This window comes from Colletotrichum abscissum (genome assembly GCF_030869225.1).
Source record: "Colletotrichum abscissum strain IMI 504890 chromosome Unknown Scaffold_43.1, whole genome shotgun sequence".
In the NCBI taxonomy this organism is placed as follows: Eukaryota; Fungi; Ascomycota; class Sordariomycetes; order Glomerellales; family Glomerellaceae; genus Colletotrichum; species Colletotrichum abscissum.
In genome coordinates, this window is record NW_026850354.1 from 16,314 (window position 1) to 33,878 (window position 17,565).

General features: G+C 53.0%; 7 protein-coding genes across 7 annotated transcripts; 5 read left to right on the forward strand and 2 right to left on the reverse strand.

The window, feature by feature from the left end:
* Positions 1-1,211: 1,211 nt before the first annotated feature.
* CABS01_13139 (uncharacterized protein) lies at positions 1,212-2,868 on the reverse strand (the record flags this gene model as incomplete). Its single annotated transcript, XM_060546485.1, has 4 exons — positions 1,212-1,957; positions 2,017-2,092; positions 2,165-2,327; positions 2,387-2,868. The coding sequence occupies 4 exons, from the start codon at positions 2,866-2,868 to the stop codon at positions 1,212-1,214; spliced, it is 1,467 nt and encodes a 488-aa protein (XP_060395106.1).
* A 2,105-nt stretch (positions 2,869-4,973) lies between these two features.
* Positions 4,974-6,665, forward strand: CABS01_13140 (RIO1 family protein; the record flags this gene model as incomplete). Its single annotated transcript, XM_060546486.1, has 2 exons — positions 4,974-6,510; positions 6,571-6,665. The coding sequence occupies 2 exons, from the start codon at positions 4,974-4,976 to the stop codon at positions 6,663-6,665; spliced, it is 1,632 nt and encodes a 543-aa protein (XP_060395107.1).
* Positions 6,666-7,470: 805 nt separating this feature from the next.
* CABS01_13141 (uncharacterized protein) lies at positions 7,471-8,587 on the forward strand (the record flags this gene model as incomplete). The annotated part of the gene is made up of 2 exons (XM_060546487.1): positions 7,471-7,673; positions 7,768-8,587. 2 exons carry the CDS (start codon positions 7,471-7,473, stop codon positions 8,585-8,587), a joined length of 1,023 nt encoding a protein of 340 aa, XP_060395108.1.
* A 777-nt stretch (positions 8,588-9,364) lies between these two features.
* On the forward strand, positions 9,365-10,707 carry CABS01_13142 (uncharacterized protein; the record flags this gene model as incomplete). Its single annotated transcript, XM_060546488.1, has 2 exons — positions 9,365-9,972; positions 10,074-10,707. 2 exons carry the CDS (start codon positions 9,365-9,367, stop codon positions 10,705-10,707), a joined length of 1,242 nt encoding a protein of 413 aa, XP_060395109.1.
* An 893-nt stretch (positions 10,708-11,600) lies between these two features.
* Positions 11,601-12,799, forward strand: CABS01_13143 (uncharacterized protein; the record flags this gene model as incomplete). Its single annotated transcript, XM_060546489.1, has 2 exons — positions 11,601-12,279; positions 12,528-12,799. The coding sequence occupies 2 exons, from the start codon at positions 11,601-11,603 to the stop codon at positions 12,797-12,799; spliced, it is 951 nt and encodes a 316-aa protein (XP_060395110.1).
* Positions 12,800-14,368: 1,569 nt separating this feature from the next.
* On the forward strand, positions 14,369-15,790 carry CABS01_13144 (uncharacterized protein; the record flags this gene model as incomplete). Its single annotated transcript, XM_060546490.1, has 1 exon — positions 14,369-15,790. One exon carries the CDS (start codon positions 14,369-14,371, stop codon positions 15,788-15,790), a length of 1,422 nt encoding a protein of 473 aa, XP_060395111.1.
* Positions 15,791-16,054: 264 nt separating this feature from the next.
* CABS01_13145 (uncharacterized protein) lies at positions 16,055-17,176 on the reverse strand (the record flags this gene model as incomplete). The annotated part of the gene is made up of 1 exon (XM_060546491.1): positions 16,055-17,176. One exon carries the CDS (start codon positions 17,174-17,176, stop codon positions 16,055-16,057), a length of 1,122 nt encoding a protein of 373 aa, XP_060395112.1.
* Positions 17,177-17,565: the final 389 nt, after the last annotated feature.

Here is a 17,565-nt window from a genome sequence, read left to right on the forward strand (position 1 = left end):
TGACAAAAGAGTTCCTTCGTTTGACGAGCGGACGGAAAACGGAAACCAACAGAATCACCCCCTTCGGCAAAGATTGCAAAAGAAACGCTCCGGGCGATAAGCAAACAGACTTTTGAGTGAAGGAGAGCATGTGTTGAACGGGGTTTGGGAGAATGTTTGTAGACGTCACCGCCACACAAACAATCCATACCCACACCAACACTCACCACTTCCAACGCCAACGCTAAGCTCCAACACCAAAACCAGACTGCTAGCGAAGAGCTAACATCAGATGTTTCAAAACACCAGAGCCACGCGTTTCCCTTCCCCCCCAAAGCCCCGGGGTTGGACCTTGGCGGGTGACGCTTTGACGGGCCCGATTGACCGACGACGGGGCACGTCCCCCCCAAGCTACAGGCTACGAGGATGAAAGGGGCTCTCGGCGGGGACCCGAAGTGGGAGGACGTACGGCTCTTGTGGGCGCTACCGTCTAATCTTAGAAAAGCTTGTTTTCGATCGTCACTAGGTTGTTCCTCGTCGCGAGGAGCGGACGGGGTGAATGTCGGGCCACGAACGGTAGTCCTAGGTTTCGCTGGATGACTGGGAAGCTCAGTCGGTCGGAGTGAACTTGTGCACCCTTTTTTCCTTCCCTTTTACTAGAGTTCTACAATGTAACGAGCAGCTTCCTTTTCGAGAAGGCTTCTCGTCCGGTCTATCGCACTCACTGGACTTACGAGAACGAGGCGATTTTGAGGCGGAGGAGAGTTAACTGAGAGTTGTATGAGTTGAGGCATCAGCTCCATGTAGATCATTGCGAACCCTGACTCGGGACAGAGTATCTCTATACAGTGGACCAGTAACAGCGGAATGCAAATGCAAACCCAGTCACAAAGTATATTGGTCGCTCTTTACAAGACTCCCGTGGACCCGTCTAATGATCAGCCGCTGCGGCGCTCGCCACCCCACCTCAACGCTTAAAGTCATGGTTCCAACTTCAGTAGGATATGCCGATGGTGATTGAGGCGGCTTTCTGTTACGGCTGAAAATGTAAACGATCCTATACGTCACTGAAAGAAGAAACGTTACGTTGGGTGTTTATAGAGAGGCAAGACATCTGAATACCTTACTTAGGTCCAACGCTGAGACGGTGTCATCGGTGTTAAGCCATATGAGAAGAGAAGTCGAGGGGTATCAAATCTATTGAGAGTCAAACAGTCGCTAACAGGATTCTACTATTCGTACATGTAGCAAAGCGGCGCCCCAGAAACCGTGTTCATGAGGTCCTTGATCTTTACTGGCGAGTTGAGAGGCGTGAGGTCAATATCATCCTCGACACTGCCCTCAGGGCTTTTTGGGTTATCCTGAAGAGTCATCGTACCAAACACTCCCTGGCGATTCTTCAAATCAAGGTTCTGCCAGATCCAGTACACACGATCGACCTGGGCTTGATGGACCCAGAATGCCGGGTCGCCGGGTGCGATGACACCATCCGCCCCGGGATCGCCACCAATAATGAAATGACCACCGCCGTGGATTCCCAGGGTATTGGGGAAGAAGCGGTCGTCTCCTTGTAATAGCGAAGAGAAGTTCTTAATGTTGGTCTGCTCGAGAATGAGAGTCGTCGTGTTCCTGAATGAGTTGAACCGCTGGGCCACATCCTTGTTCAGGTCTCGCTTCAGACATCTAGGCAGGTCTTGTAGGGGATCTGTGACGTTGAAGGGCTTCGTGGTGCCGTATTGCGCGAGTGCGGCGGGACCAATGTGGACGGTCATGTTCTGGAAGGGGCCTGACTTGATGCAACCTCCTCCGGTCCCGGGTTTGAGTTTGATGGTGTTGTTTGAGAAGGGCTGACGTAGTTGCAGGCCATCGTGGGGGATGAACTCGCCATCACTTCCTAGTGAGAGCTCGGTGCCGTCAAAGAGGGGTGAGGCGGCTGGGTTGTTTACGTCGAGTCCCCATTCCCAGTATGGAAGAGCACCTATTGAAATTAGCTTCGCGAAAGTTGCCATGGCAAAAACCATACACCGAAGTGCGAACCTTTGTATCTACATTGAGTGCGCAGTCTTTGCTCGAAGCTAGCCAAGTAATAACGATGCCATGCAAAGAATGAGGCCTAGAGTAATCGTTAGCATACAAATCACGAGGTAGGTATTATGATGTATGTCGTATCATGGCAAAGACTTACTGTAAGATGTGTGTTGCGGAAGCTAGTGTAGTGAACAGCTACAAAATCGTCATACAGAGACTTTGCCATCGGCACTCTCTTGGGATCCGATATGACCGGCTCGTTCATAATGCATTGCACGGCGGTTATGAAGGACTTTCTTTCCGTGACAGTCAACTTCCGCCTATCAAGAGATTAGTAATCGCCCCTGGGAACCCAAGAGGACGGAGTTCATCTACTCACCATTCTTTCCTCATCAACACGCCTTCTCCCTGGCACAACCTCGTACCATTGGTCGTAATGTTGGATATTGGATGTTTCTGTGGCACATTGATCCTCCGCACATTCTCGAGTGCCCTCTTGTTGAGTTTTGCCAGAGCCGTTCCATTATTAATCTCCTCCTCTGTGAACTTGGGCTTCGCCTTTGGTGGATTCGGCTTCGGCTTAGGCGCCGGCGGTGCGATGGGCACCGGCGCAGGAGGTGCTTTTGGTATTGAAGTTGGAGTTACCGTTGGCTTTGGCTTGGGACCTGGCGGTGCTATCGGAACAGGCGCTGGGGGAGGCTTTGGTCTTGGCCCTTGAGATACGGATGGTCTCGGTATTGGGGCCGGCGGCGGGGCTAACGTGTCTGGTTTCTTCTTGTGATGAGCATTACCGGGCGTAGTGAGTGTGAGAAGCACGACGATTGCTCCAAACAGCCAGGCCCAACGCTTGCAGGAAGTCATCACGCCTGGCGACTAAGCTAGGAGGATACTGACTGATGCTGAGCAATATTCACCGCAAACGAAAGATTATAGAATCAGAAAGACATCCAGCATCAGTCCCTAAGAGGCAGGAGACAGGAAATTGGGGCAGGGAAGATTGACGATATAAGAAGACAAGAGCGCAGATCCTAGCCATCGGCTAGTTTCAAGCAGCAAAGACTAGGCAAAGTATAGGGAACTACCATATTGCGATGAGACAGAGGTTATTTGTGCATGGATGGGTAGGCTGACCCTGTCTTAGCCTGAGAACTATTGCCTATGATCTGGTGAACGGGTGTCATTGGCTGTGCGTAGCGTTGAGAGTCTTGGTTGGCAAACGTTATAATAACCTTTTGCTCCCCGCTCAAGGGCCGTGCCTGAAGATGGTCGCTTCGGCGGCGGCACCACCGCCCTGGTACATCTCGCTTGCCCGTTGACAGCTGCCGGTAGTGCATAGTGACTTTCGGCAAAGGGGAACGGCGTGGGTTCGATCGGCACACTTCTCGGCCGCGCTGGTTCCCGAAGGGAGGAATGGTGAAGGGGCTGAAGGCTAAGCTACGAAGCCAAATATGAGCTTGATGTCTGCGGTGTTCGTCGTAGCTTTGAATTCATGATACCAGCTTGAACTGAGTTCTCAGACAGTTGCAGTAGCTGAAATGAACCTAACAGGTGAAGCGTAGGAGTAGAGCTTGTTTAGTCGCCTGCCTTGGGTAAACCAAGTTGAGGCCAGAGACTGTCCTGGGTTTGCGCGCAACGTATTTCGGCAACGCGAGACAACATGCCCAATACTGGTAGAGCGCCGTTTCCCGCGAGACTTGACATCTTGGCGAGAGTTTGTGCCTAAGCAATTGAAAGGTTCGGGCGGCAAATCTAAATGCCTCTCAGACTGCTTGAGCGAGCTCATGATCTTGCGGAATTCAGCGGAAGAACAAAGTTGTTGTGACTAGAACAATAACCCGTATCAGTCGATGACGGCAGGACGGCAGTGCCATGTGTAAAGTGGGATGATGAAGACCCAAGCGCAAACAGATGCCCAGAGCGTTGAAATGATGGGCGAACCCCGACGAAGTCGCGAGAGATCATGCCCGGCTAAGGCATAGAACACGGGGTGTCTTGGATAGTTCATCAGTTTTAGCTTAACAGAACGTGAAGACAGAGAGTTGGGGAGGGTTCGGTAGAGTTTCTAAGATCATGATGTCTATTCCGAACTAGCCTGGATTGTACCCTGGAACGCCCGTCTCGGTCTCTGTTGTTAAAGCGGACGCCTTCGTGTCCTAGAATGAGACGTAATCGGTGAAGCAAAAATGGGAAATATAACCGTCCAGGACTTTCACAACAGCTTGTCTAGACTAAAACGTCCGGCCGAGACTTAAGGAACCACACCCGAGGCGACATCTCGGAACCCCGTTGGCTTGTTCGTGGACCGAGGCGGTCACATTCGCATGCCGCGGCAGACGCAACCTTGAGACGATCCATGATGAGATGCGTTGTATGCATGTTGCGTGCTGCATAGGTAGTCAGACACCTTGCCGCATCGAGGCGATGTCGGGGTGGAGTTGGAGCGTCCATTTCTCAGCTCGCGGTGTGTTGTCTTGTCACGAGTTGAAGTTGGCGGTCAGCTCCTGAGGTTGTCTCATTACTCCTGGGGAATTAACGGGAGGTGCAGGTACTCCGTACCTCTTTGTACCTGACTTGGAACGCACGTCAATTGGACCCGCTTGTCGGATGCGGCGCGAGCTTCGCCTATTTCTTTAGCGAGCGCATTTCTAGTGCTCACCTTTCCAAATTTCCAGCGGTGATTCACCTTGATTCACTGAGAAACCGCAGTCACTCGCCGTGATGTTGACTCATCATTGGGCACGGACCCCAAATCTCCCCCCCAAATGAGTCCAACGACCCCGCCACGTCCGCCACCGCTGATAAGATAAAAAATTCGAAAATCCCGGGCGACGATGGAGGGGCAGAGGGGTACTCAACATCCACGCTCTAAGCAACCACTGTTTCTACCTTGAAAAGCCTCGAGCCAGCACCAAGCCTCAGACAAGCTACATCACGAGCACCGCCAATCCAAAGGAGAAGTGCTCAACATGACTTCCAACGAGTCTCCCGCTGCTCCCCATGAGCCCCCCTATACATACCGCCCCAACCAGGGCTACGAACAGACCGAAGACATCCCCGCCGAGCTGAGAACCGTGCCCCACGATGCCACAGGCCAGGAAGAAGACGACGACGACTTGGAGGACGTCTTTGGCGAGGATGAAGAGATTGATGACGAGGACTGGACTGCCGACTCTGGCGATCTGACAAAGTCCTACAACCGCCAGCGCATGTTCAACAACAACGACAACGCCGTCCCGCGTTCCAACGTCCAGAGACCGACCGCCAATACCAAGTCGAGCGTCGACGACCAGATCACAGCACTTTCCAAGCATGCTGCCAAGATCAGATTGGATAGCGTCAAGGATACCGATGAGAAGAGCAAGGACAAGGCGGACCGCGCGACAAGTGAGCAGGTTCTGGATCAGCGTACGCGCATGATCCTGCTGCAGATGATCAACCGCGGCATCGTCAGTGAAATCCACGGTGCCATCAGCACTGGAAAAGAGGCCAACGTCTACCACGCCATTCTGCACCCCGAGGGAGATGGTCCTAATGTTCAGCGCGCCATTAAGGTGTACAAGACTTCGATTCTCGTCTTCAAGGATCGCGAAAGATACATCGCTGGCGAGCATCGTTTCCAGAAGGGTTTCGACAAGAGCAGCAACAGAAAGATGGTTAAGCTGTGGGCTGAGAAGGAGTTCCGTAACTTAAGGAGAATACACGCTGCGGGTATCCCGTGCCCAGAACCCATCAGCCTGAAGCTGCACGTTCTGGCCATGGGTTTCCTTGGCGACAAGAAGGGATGGGCGTATCCCCGCCTGAGAGACGCAAATCTGACTGGAGACGACGTCGAAGAGCAGTGGAGGGCACTGTATGTTCAGCTGCTGGGCCTCATGCGCCGGATATACCAGATTTGCAGGCTCGTCCACGCCGATCTGAGCGAGTACAACATCCTGTACAACGCTGGAAAGCTGTATATCATTGATGTATCCCAGAGTGTAGAGCCCGATCACCCGCGGGCGTTGGAGTTCCTGCGCATGGATATCAAGAATGTCGGCGACTTCTTCAGGAGAAAGGGCGTCGATACGCTCAGCGACCGCAGCATCTTTGACTTCATCTCTGCGACAGACGGCCCTGTCGAAGAGCCCGCCCTGGGCGAGGCTATCGAGCAGTTGTACACCAACAGACCTGCGGACGACGAGGAAGCTGCTGCCGAGCAAGAGGTTGACAACGAAGTCTTCCGGAAACAGTACATTCCCCAGACCCTCGAACAGGTCTACGACATTGAGAAGGATGCCGCCAAGATCGGGCAGGGTGATGGTGATCAGCTTGTCTACAAGAACCTTTTGGCCGACACTGTCGTCAAGGACGAAGAGAAGAAAGAAGAGGAGGAGGAGGAAGAGACATCAGAGGACGAGTCAGGCAGCGGAGCTTCTCTGGCCAGTGGCGAGGAGGACGATTCCAAGTTTGACAAGGGCCGGCCTAGGGGGCGCAAGCACGAAGACAAGGAGGAGAAGAAGGCAAGTCTAAATGCGTGATCTTTGAGGAGTAGCGTTACTAACACAACACAGCAACACAAGCAAGCGGTCAAGGAGGCCAAGCGCGAGAAGCGCAAGGAGAAGATTCCCAAGAGCGTCAAGAAGAAGCTCGTCTCTGCGTCGTCAAGAAAGAAGCACTAAACTGCTGACTCGGGGACTTGAGCAAGCGAGCCGCATGGGCTCCAGCGAGGATAGGTCTGGCGGCGGAGGACATATTCATGTGTATGCAATCGGGTGATGAAGACTCGATCGGCCACGGACGGGAGGGATGCCGTGTTTTGGCTCTTGCGCCGTAACCGCTCCTTGCCCGTCATAACTGGCTCTAGAATGCTCTAGAGGTTTCACACGCCTCGAGGGTATCGTGATGATCAAGGAGAGCTCTGACGATTGCTACCATCCTGCGGCGGTGTTAGAACCTGGGCATGGAAGAGTGTGGGCTATTCAGGTCGAGCCCATCCATCTGTGACGACATAGACCGAGCAGATAATCAAAGGCATCTTCGCCATTTCTTCCTTTGGACTTCGTGATGTGACACCCTGCCCTTTCCTCAATATGACTCTTTCCCTCTGCCCAAGGTGGGACGGGTGCCTACCTGCCTCGTATGGTACCAGAGTACTTAGCTGCGAAGGTGAGCGACGTTCGAAGGTGAGGAAGGCACGTATTCCCGCCTTCCTGCACCTTACTCCTGCCTTCCGCAATTTCACGTTGACGGCGGAAGGTATCGAGGCATCCCGTTCTTACCTCTTCTCACGGATCCTTAGGTCTCGCCTCTTTTTCTTCCACAAATTCCTTCAAACCTCCACAGGATCACACTTCGGACACTCTTTCATCGTCAACTCTGAGTCCATCATCACTCGTTTCTTCCACCTTCACTAAGACGTTGCCGATTTCCGACCTCTTTCAAGGCAAAACTATCTCCACTCGTTACTCCCGACGACCGCTCAACATGTTGAAGCCTCTCGTCATCTTGCTGGTGGCTGTCATGGTCGCGGCTCAGGCCAACCATGTCATCTCCGGCTTCGAGTATCTCGGATGCGTCAGTGTCACCTCGGACAAGTTCGACGCTTTTGTCGACTTTGGTAAAGGCTACACCCCTGAGCAGTGCCAATCGGCTTGCACCGGTCGCAACTACGCTGCTACTTTCCCCGAGTAAGTCATCTTCCAGGGCATATGCATGGCCATTCTCTACATTATCATCCCAGCTGAACATTGATACTGATGATGGATTGTTCCGCCGCAATAGTGGTTGTCGTTGTGGGAGCAGCATCCAGAGCTTCCCATTCGTGAACGAGGCTCTCTGTAGCTACCCGTGCAACCGCAACACCGCGCTTGGCCAGTGTGGATTTTTCAACCCACCGACCTGCAGCTATGCCAATGTGTACAAGGCTTGTAAAGAGATGCCGCTCCCCTCTGATCCGTCTCCCGCTGGCCCGGCCTCGACTGGTCCAATTGGCAATGATCCAGGTTCAGATATCACGTACTCCACCATCCGATTCCCTCCCATCACCCGTACCGTGAAACTGGCTACGAGATCTACCGTCATCATCCAGAGCGTCACGCCTGGTAGTGATGGTCTGACAACTTCCTGCACCGTGCTGTCGGGCACTCCCACTACTCTGGCGCCAGCGTCTCCTTCAGCTCCCACAGTTGTCGTTCAGACGGTCATCGTTCATGTCCCGCCGAAGAGCACCCCTGGATTGCAGAGTTACGGCAGTGTCCAGTCGGATCCTCCCGTGGCTACCGCACCACCGGCTGCGCCGATGACTGAGACATACACCAACCCGTCCTCGCCATCTCAGACGACTCCCAGCGACCCCGACGTCACCAGTCTGACCTCGTACGACGACCCTCCCGTTGCCGTACCTCCTCCCGGCAATGTCACTGTTCCCGTTGCTACATCGACCCCCGATGGACCAATGTTCCAGACTCTCATTCTGACGGACGACCCTCCTGCTGCCACCGCGACATCCACGCCAGCCGTCGTGACTCAGAGCCCAGCCCAGCGGCTCACAGTCTCGGGCATTGGCATCGTCGTTGGGGTTCTGATCGCGATGGGTTTCTAGTTACTTACCGCTCATGTATGAGCATATACGAGAAAGAAACAAAGAGAAACAAGGGTGGACGGTGAGAATGTTACTTGCTTGGAAGATTTTTGGAGGCTCTGAGGCCTGATAATCACCGACAGCCATTAGTTCAGGGGCGTGATGCTGGGGAAAGTTGCTAGCATAGTCTCAGGCTCTTGTCAAGACGCGAACATTAAGAGAATCATCTGTCTTATTCCCGAGACTGACTTGCCAGTGATATTTTGACAAACGTGAGGTTGAGTCCTCACAGATGCGCCGCCAATCCGGGTTGCCTTAGTGATTGATTTCTTCTAGAGTTGCCTTCATGGCTGAATCCTCCCAGACGCATCTGCATTCTTGACCTAAGGCCGCTTGCGGTTGCTTCAGTGGCAGGATTCAGGGGTACAGTCTAGGCACTGTAACATGGCCGTTCGTCAACCCGCTGGCTGCTCTTCCCTGCCAAATTTCGTACTGTGTGGAGGACCTTCCTGGAACTGGGACCTGATGAAGAGTACGTACCGAATACCGCCTTATCGCCAAATTCAGGGCAGTCGCACCGATCCGGGACCTTCTCGGAGTCATGCCCGGCGTCCAGATGGTTCATTTAGGCGGTACTTCAAGTCTGCAAGACCATCTGCTGCCTGACCTCACTGGGTTTCCTTACTCCTGCAACATCTCCTGCTCTCTTATATTCAACAAGAACAGCAGATAGTCGGGCAAACTGATCAAGATCTGCGCCGCCATCTGCTCTGCCGTTAGGTACGACGCCCAGCAGCCATGTCGGAACTACCCCTCCAAATACCAACCCTGGGTCGCGACACATTACCGCGGGCCATGCCGCGCGACGCGCCTCTCACCGCTCCGGATGCGGACGCAGTCCCGGCCACGTCGATCAAGGGAGACGACCGAGCCGAAGTAACCCCCGACGCCGAGGCCGTCGCCTCTTACCAGATTTCTCTGCCCATTCGGACACGGCAGCCGTCCAGGGAAGCGAAGAAGCGTGCGGGTGGCTCTGCGGGGCCGTTCTTCGAGGTCCTCTCATCCGACCTCCGCTACCAGATTTACCAGCTGGCTTTTGGCCGCAAGATCCTACACCTGTACTTACTGTATCGCCGCAGCCTCCAGCCAGATGTGAGATGGAGGAAAGGCCATCAACCTGTGCCGGCTTGGTACCCCCATTCACCGAGCGTGTCGCCTATGGATCCGCCTTTTGCCGATGCGAGTATGACGCCGCAGTGGTACTGGTGGAGCTGCGTGTGCGGCCCCGAGGACCGCAAGCTCGAGACCAAACTGTCTGATCAGTGTCCTAGAGGGTTCTACCAGACGTGTGGTCCTAAGGAGACATATCTGGGTATACTCCCGTGGCTGCTGACATGCCGAAGAGCGTGAGTTTGCTCTCCGCACCTGGGCGAGTTCATCGTGACGCATGAGACTAAGCCAACAGCGGTTGTGTCACATCAGATGACCAGTACTGACTGAATTACAGCTACGAAGAGACGATACAGGTCTTGTACGCGAGCAACACATTCAAGTTCGAGCAGAGGCTTGAGGCTATGTATTTTCCGTACGCCATCGCTACGCCGCACCTCACTTGGATCACATCTCTAGAAATACGCATACCGGATCGTGATGAGTCCCTTGTCGACAAATCGTTAGACAAGTCCCCGCGGCCATCACCTGGAGCACCCACGATCACTGAGCTTCGCGCACTGAGCCCCCGAGATCAGTATCTGAACATTATCAAAAGCATCGCGCCAAACTTCCCTGCCCTCCGTCGGTTACATATTTCGTTTGAGGGCTCCGTTCGTAGGGTCCCGGTTCCTCGACCAAATGTGACAACGCTCCTCATCTCCACTCTCGGTGAGGTGGACACAGACGAGCTGGAGTCTCTCATCCTAGGTCCCATTGACACGATGCCAGTGGAGATTGAGAAGCAGGTTCTGTTTTATCAATCACTCTACACAGCACTTCTCACAGCAGAGAGCCAGAAGAGCGAAGGCGAGGTCAAGGAGGTGGAGTACCTGCGGAGCGACGGTCGCCCTGGATGGACCAAGTTCTGGCGGTCGTTAGACTCAGCAGAGGGGAGCAAGACTGGATACTGGGTTTGCAAGCATGGCTGAGAAGCCGAGACCGAAGGTTGACAGCCTAAAAGGCAGGCTTGTCTCGGTTCATGTATAGGCCCCGTCACACGTCACGGTTCGTCTGAGGCTCGCCTCGTTCGGCCAGCGCATCACACTATACCAAGGCATTTCAAGTTCCAAACAGACGTCTGTCAAGTTGGTTCACTTCTCTGATTACGCAGAGCTGTCCTGGAAGCAAGCTTTCTAGTTCTCGAGTGCTGACGCTTTGCGGAGGTATCGGATGTGGGGAAGGCGAGAGCACCGCGGCCGAGCCGTGCGCCGTGCGGAGGCTGTCCTTCATGCTTCTGTGCCTCTGCCCCTCATCCGATACCCATGTTCTCCCCTTCCGCGCCAGCGTTTTGTAAAGTAACCCTCCTTCGTTCTCGGAATTTGTAGGGATGGATCATGCAATCTTCCTGCCGCTTGCTTGCTACTTATTGTAACAGGAGAAGAAACGAAAAAGTCAGCTCTCCAAACGCTATGGCAGCACGACGGTCTCCAACAAAACGTTTCCATTGTCTGTGAGCACATGTCTCCTGTTTCCTCTCGGTGGAGTGACCTGACTGGGGGTAGAGAGCTCTCTGCTGTTATATAATACGAGAGCTGTCGCACGTTTTGATGTCTGCGGCACGAACATATGCACGCTCGGTTGTGGCTTCTTTTCATCTTCAGCTCAGCTCATCTTCGGTCTTTGGGAATCTTGAGATCACCGGCGCTCAAAGACACTCGCAATTCATAGCGAAGTACTAACGGAACGAGACGAAATACCCGCGAGAAACATCGGGTCGAGCTACGGGAACAACCGACAGACGCGGGACTAAAGTAGCGACCGCGGGAGACGAATTTGCCGCCAACGAAACGAAACGGAACGAAACAAAACGTACCGTGCCGCCATGCATTCGCCAATGTCAAGCCTCGACCATTGGTGGTGGCGCTTCCTAGAGAACCACGTCTACCGCATCCCACCACCGCCGAAGCGCAAGCGCACGAAGCCGATGCAAGTTCTCTGCGTCGGTCCGCCGCGCAGCGCTACCGAGTCCCTGCAGCAGGCTCTACTTGCGCTCGGGTACGATCATACCTATCACGGCTGGGATATCGTCTACGACGACCCGCCGATTCCTGCTACGGGATGGGTGAAGCTTGCTCGGAAGAAGTGGTACGGCGGTGGCGGGTCATCCTCGCCGAAACGCAAAGGAGGCAAAGAGATTGATGACACATCATCAGAAGGCGACTGCCAGATCACAGCCGAGGAATTTGACGAGCTGCTGGGCCACTGTGTCGCGGTGACGGACGCAGCGGCGAGTTGCTTTGCGGCGGAGATGATCCGAGCGTACCCCGAGGCCAAAGTTGTGCTCAATGTGCGGCGGGACCTTGACTCGTGGCATAAGAGCGCGGTCAAAACGCTGGTTCACGTGAACGAGAGCTGGAGCTTCTGGGTGTCGAGTCTGTTGGATCGAGAGGCGTTTTGGGCGTGGCACGTGTATGAGAGGTTCTTGTGGGCCTTGTTCTTCCGCGCGCCGGATGGCGATATGGCGAGAGCGATTAGGAGGAACGGCAAGTGGGTTTATCGTGGTAAGTATTTTTCTTTTTCTTGTCCTGACTACTGTTTTAGTGTCGGCTCAATGTTGCTTTTGGGGGGGTCAAGCCTTTTCTATTGCTTCTTTCAAGCACAAGCCTTTTCTGCACGCGCGTCACAAGAGTCTTGCCTGGCCTTGAGTGGATGCTCGTGGTCTGATCTACGAGACCTCCGCCGACAAAACGGACCCACGTCTCGTGGCAGGAAAACCTCGTGGGATGACGGGACTAACGGCACGTATTAGAACACTGCGACATGATCCGAGGCATGGTGCCCGCTGACCGATTGCTCGAGTGGTCCGCTGATGAAGGATGGGAGCCCCTGTGCAAGTTTCTGGGTAAGGAGGTGCCCGATGTGCCGTTCCCGCACGCGAATGCCGCTGGGCCTGGGGGCGGGTGGAAGGCGAGGGAGGAGATGGCGATTAAGAGGTGGGTTGAGGGGGTATTGACGAATTTGATACTGTTAGGGATTTTCTTTGTGGGAGGGTGTGCTGTCTGGATCAAGTATGGGAGGTGAAGACAACATCTTGTGTGAAGATTGGTGTTAGAGTAAGCTGAATCGGAGGGTGTATTATGGTGCGTTCCTATAATGTGGATGATGCGGAACATGTTACGAGACGCTGTAGGCGGTTGCGGAATAGTTACTCTTGAAGTCCTCACGGGCCGGCGACATCCATCGTAGTACGAGAGACCAGGTCGTACCCAGATGCGATGCTATAATGACTTGCCTTGCTACCTTCAAGTTCTCAACCACAAATACTTGTCCCTTGTCTGAATAGGATCACTCACTGGTCAACATCATTGCCGCGATATTGCGTTACTCAGTGTTCGGAACGCTTATTCTGCTGCGGGTTGAGTGCTCGCGACCGCCCTCCCTAAGGTACTCAGTCGTACTATCAGAGCTTGACCAGATGACGATTTTCAATTCGTTCCTGGGCCCAATGAGACGGCCTTTCAGTCAAAACGTTGCTCTATCCGTATAGGTTGCTTTGTCAATCGTGCGATGGCATGGTAACGGAGATGGCTGTGGTATCAGTCATCTGCGTTGAGAACCTAGTCGGAGATAGATTTGGTGATAGTTTTGTTGGGACAGACATTCTCCAGACGACATATTATGCCGTGAAGGTTATTGTGATTCTGTTCTGAGAATAAATTTGGTTCTGGCGAAGAACATCATGTGCATTGTGGCGGCTCCCATTCTGTGCCATACACATACACATTATCTCCATAGCAATCCATTGACCTTGAAGGATATCGTGATGTAAGTAAATGCCAAGTTTACTACAGCTCGCATGGTCCAATTTGTTTCGTTCATTGACGATAGTCTTTATCACTCAGCTGAGGTGGTTGATCTCTCCTAGCTATGTTGTTTGAAGGTGGCCGCGGTTTATTTCTTGCTTGCTCCCATAGTTGATGATAATCTAGGAAGCGATGACGGCAACCTCAACGGTCTGATTGACTGGAAATGTTTGTGATTTGAACGTATCGACGATACCGTAGCCATCTCCGAAACGCCACCATGGAGTTCCTCAAACACCTGCAAACCAACTTCTTCAAGGTATTGACACCATAAGTATCTCCGAAGTGTCAAAATCAAGCTTTTATTAGACCTTTCAGTCCCCGCGGCAGCTAGCCCATCTTCAACTTCATGATCAAGCTATTCGATCTGAAAACTAAATGTCGCCTGTTTTTATCAAATGTAAGAGATTACATTCCCGCAAGCCGCCTTTTAGAAGTTGGAACCTGGAGCTTCACATCCACCTTATAACTTTCAGCAACATACTGGGTACCGCATCAACACATCCAAACAAGAGAAAGAATGAGAGCAGAGCATCTTAGTGATGCTCCCACTCAAGTTGAGACAGCGTCGTCGGCCTCGGCCCCGACGTCAATATTCACTCTTCCAATGGAAATCATCGAGAGGATTGCTCAATGCGTCGACGTTCGAGTAGTAGATGACATATACGCACTATCTCGAACGTGCAAAGGCTTTTATCATTGCTGCATCCCCATCTATCACAAAAGGGTGGTTGACAGACACCCCTATCTACTCCGCTGGGCCACCGTACTCGGCAGGATTGATCTCATGAAGAGATTCCTCAAGGCGGGAGCAAGCCAGAATGCAAAGATTCGCGATATGGAAGTTGCCAGTCGACTACTGTCCTATCCGCCGTTTCTTGTTAGTCCGACGAACATCTTTCGGCGGTTCTTTTACCAAGAATTTGACGAGATTTTCGTGACGCGTTGTCACACAAAAACGGCTGTCAAAATACACCGCCTCCGACGAGCAATGCCCGACGAACTTTGTCTGACGCCGCTCAGTATCGCTGTCCATCAAGCCAACTACGAAGCCTTCACCTTGCTGTGCAACCACAAACCCAATTGGAAAATACTACTCAATCCTGAACTTCTCGACGCAGAAGGAAAGACACGCGGGGTATATTGGCGTCTCTGCGACATGGCTCTTGACCACGACGACGAAGAGATGCTGCTGAGAGTTTTGCCAACAGTGCTAGCAATGGACTTGGGTTATCTCGTTCGATTCTACACGAGACTGACACTGGCAAGCCTCATGAATCATGATTTCTTGAGGGTGGCGGCGTTCTTCCTTCGACATTTATCCTTCAACAACTACTACATAGTCATTGGCAATTATTTTTTCTTTGGCGCCGACGTCAATGTAAGATGGACGTACATGGATGGCAGAACCGCTCTGATGCATGCTTTCTATCTGTCAATCAACAAGAAAAGACGGCCAGACTTCTTTGCGGATTGGGCTGCCTTACTGGCTCTTCACGGGGCCAATGTTGACGACGACCGCGGCTTGGGACACACGCTTCTCATAGAGGCCTGCTACATGGGCATTTTTGATCAGGCGCGTGTCCTCCTCTCGATCGGAGCTTCGCCCACTACGGCATTCATTCGCGCCGGCTGTCCTGTATTGGTTCAACGGCCTCTCTCGCAGGGCGGCGTGTTCCACATGAGGTGCAACGGCAACGGTCTTCAGGTCCAGGACTTCACGCCCCTTGAGATTGCGTGTCTGCCGAGTATGCACGCCTTTTCATATGGGTTGTTACGTTATTCCGCGAGAGGCGACGCCCAAGCAGAGGCGAGATACCAGATCTGGCACGCGTCGCGGTTGGCATTCGTAAAGTCCATAGCACCAACTTTGACTGGGGCTTTTGGTCAAATGATCCTACGGACGGCCTTGTCTATCGCAGCTGAGGGTCGGGAGGCAGACGTTGTCCGCGCCCTGCTGGAGGCTGGTGCAGGCCTTACCGGTGGACGTTGGCTGTCCTTGGGTAGGATCGGACACTTGCCTCCACTTGTTGTTGCTCTGCGTACATCGGAGGTCTTTAGGTACGAGCGAGGTCACGCTGGGAAGACGGCCAGACTGCTACTTGAAAGCGGGGCGGATGTCAGGGATTTGGACGAGTTTCCGGACGCTCTGTGGAAATTTGATCAAATCTTCGGGATTCCTGCCTCTGATTACAAACGGCCGGAATGATAGCCAGATTTCTTGAAGTCTGGACTCCAGGAAAGTTACCTGTAGCTCACCATATTTTATATAGGAGGTGCGGAGGCTTGCCCAGGTAGGCAATTCGCTCATTCACACAACGGTGTTGTGAGGTGTCTGTACGGCAAAGCATGAACTATGTATTAGTACCAGATAGCTACATGGCCAGAAGTTTCAAAGAAGACTTGGCCAAATGATACTATCCAGTTGAGGTCCCGCGCATAGTCCATAAACTACCTTGTAGAACATGGTTCACTATCCAACCTTGGGAATTTGGCCCTGTCTAATGACTTTGAAATGGCTGCCCCCCACCTTTCGAAACTTGAGAATCTCTCTCTCGGCCTGGAGAGGAGTCGGGAGTTCCGGTGTGATGATAAAGCGCCTTAAGCTCTGGAACGGCACCCGCCCATCTCCAGAAATTTCTTCCAGCTCGTCCAAAAGATCCAGCTGATCAATCCTATAAAGCTCCTGACCAACCGGATCGTACGTCCCCTCGAACCTCTTATCGTCCAAGTCCGACAGCTTCACCTCCAACATCGTAATGTTAGGGAAGTGCTCTTTGAGCAGCCCAAAAACAAGCCGCCAAGGCACCTTGTCTCCCTTGTCTGTATTCTCGGAAGAGGCGTGGCGCGCGTCAACCTTGATGTGGCAGATTCTATCACACAGTTCCCTCGGCATAGCCCACTCCTCGGCTGCGTTCCATCGGGGAGTCATCAGTACGGGCCCTGGGCTTCTATGGTTGCCCGTCCAGCGACGCTCAGCCTGCTTGGAATCATCCCAGTCCAAGAGAATGGCGTCTTGAGACGGGTTGAACGGTACAGAGAGCGGATCCGGTTTGCCGAAGAAGGTGGTGGCCAGCGCTCTCGTCTCGCGGCTCACGGCGTAAAGAGGTATTCGAGCCCAGGACCTGTACGAGCGGAAGTGTACTTGCGGGCCCCCTCTCCATTCCTCGTCCATCACTGCGAAACCCTCCATGATGATCGGGGTCTGTGACGAGAGCAAGATCTTGTCTCTGAGCTCTTTTGGAAGGTCCGTGAATAGGAAGAACGTAGACGGTTCGGATATATCAACTTCCTTCTTTGACCTCTCGCCTTCGTCTTCTGGAGAGTCCACGATCATTTGGAAAGGGCGATAGCTTTTGGGCAGGCGTTTTGGGTGATAGGGGTGGCATCTCATATGCCTTCGGGCCTGCAAGATGAGGCTGGGCCATCTATCGCGGTTGGTTGCATCTATAGGTATATCCAAGTCGTTCTTGATCCATGGTTCAATTAAGTCATACGCATGCTCAGGAGTTCCGTTGCTGAGAGATTGTGACCCTTGTGAAGTCGTGTTGGACCAAGGCGGTCGAAAGATTCTCGCAAAGAACGATTTCGCCATGTCTTGCTGGACAAGTAATGATGAGGTTGAGTTGCTAGCGTAGATGTGAATTAAAATTTTGGAAAACGGGCGTTACGGTGCATGAGCTTGCTTTCACGTTTCTACCGGTTAAAAGGACACCATTACCATGCAAAGAAACAGGAGGCATCTGAGTACTTGCCTTCGTATGATGTGTCTCGACACGTATGGTTTCCGAGTCATTCCTAGGCGGTCGTTGAAGTCAAGGGGTAGATTACTAATCGGCCGGCTCCCACTTGAGTTTCAACGGTTATGGGCCATATGACCATACGACAGGGATTCAAAACTTAAGAATATGTAGCATGACCAAGTCATAACGCTTGCCGTCGCAAAAGGGGCGTTGTAGTCATGCCGGTTTTGCGGATATGACA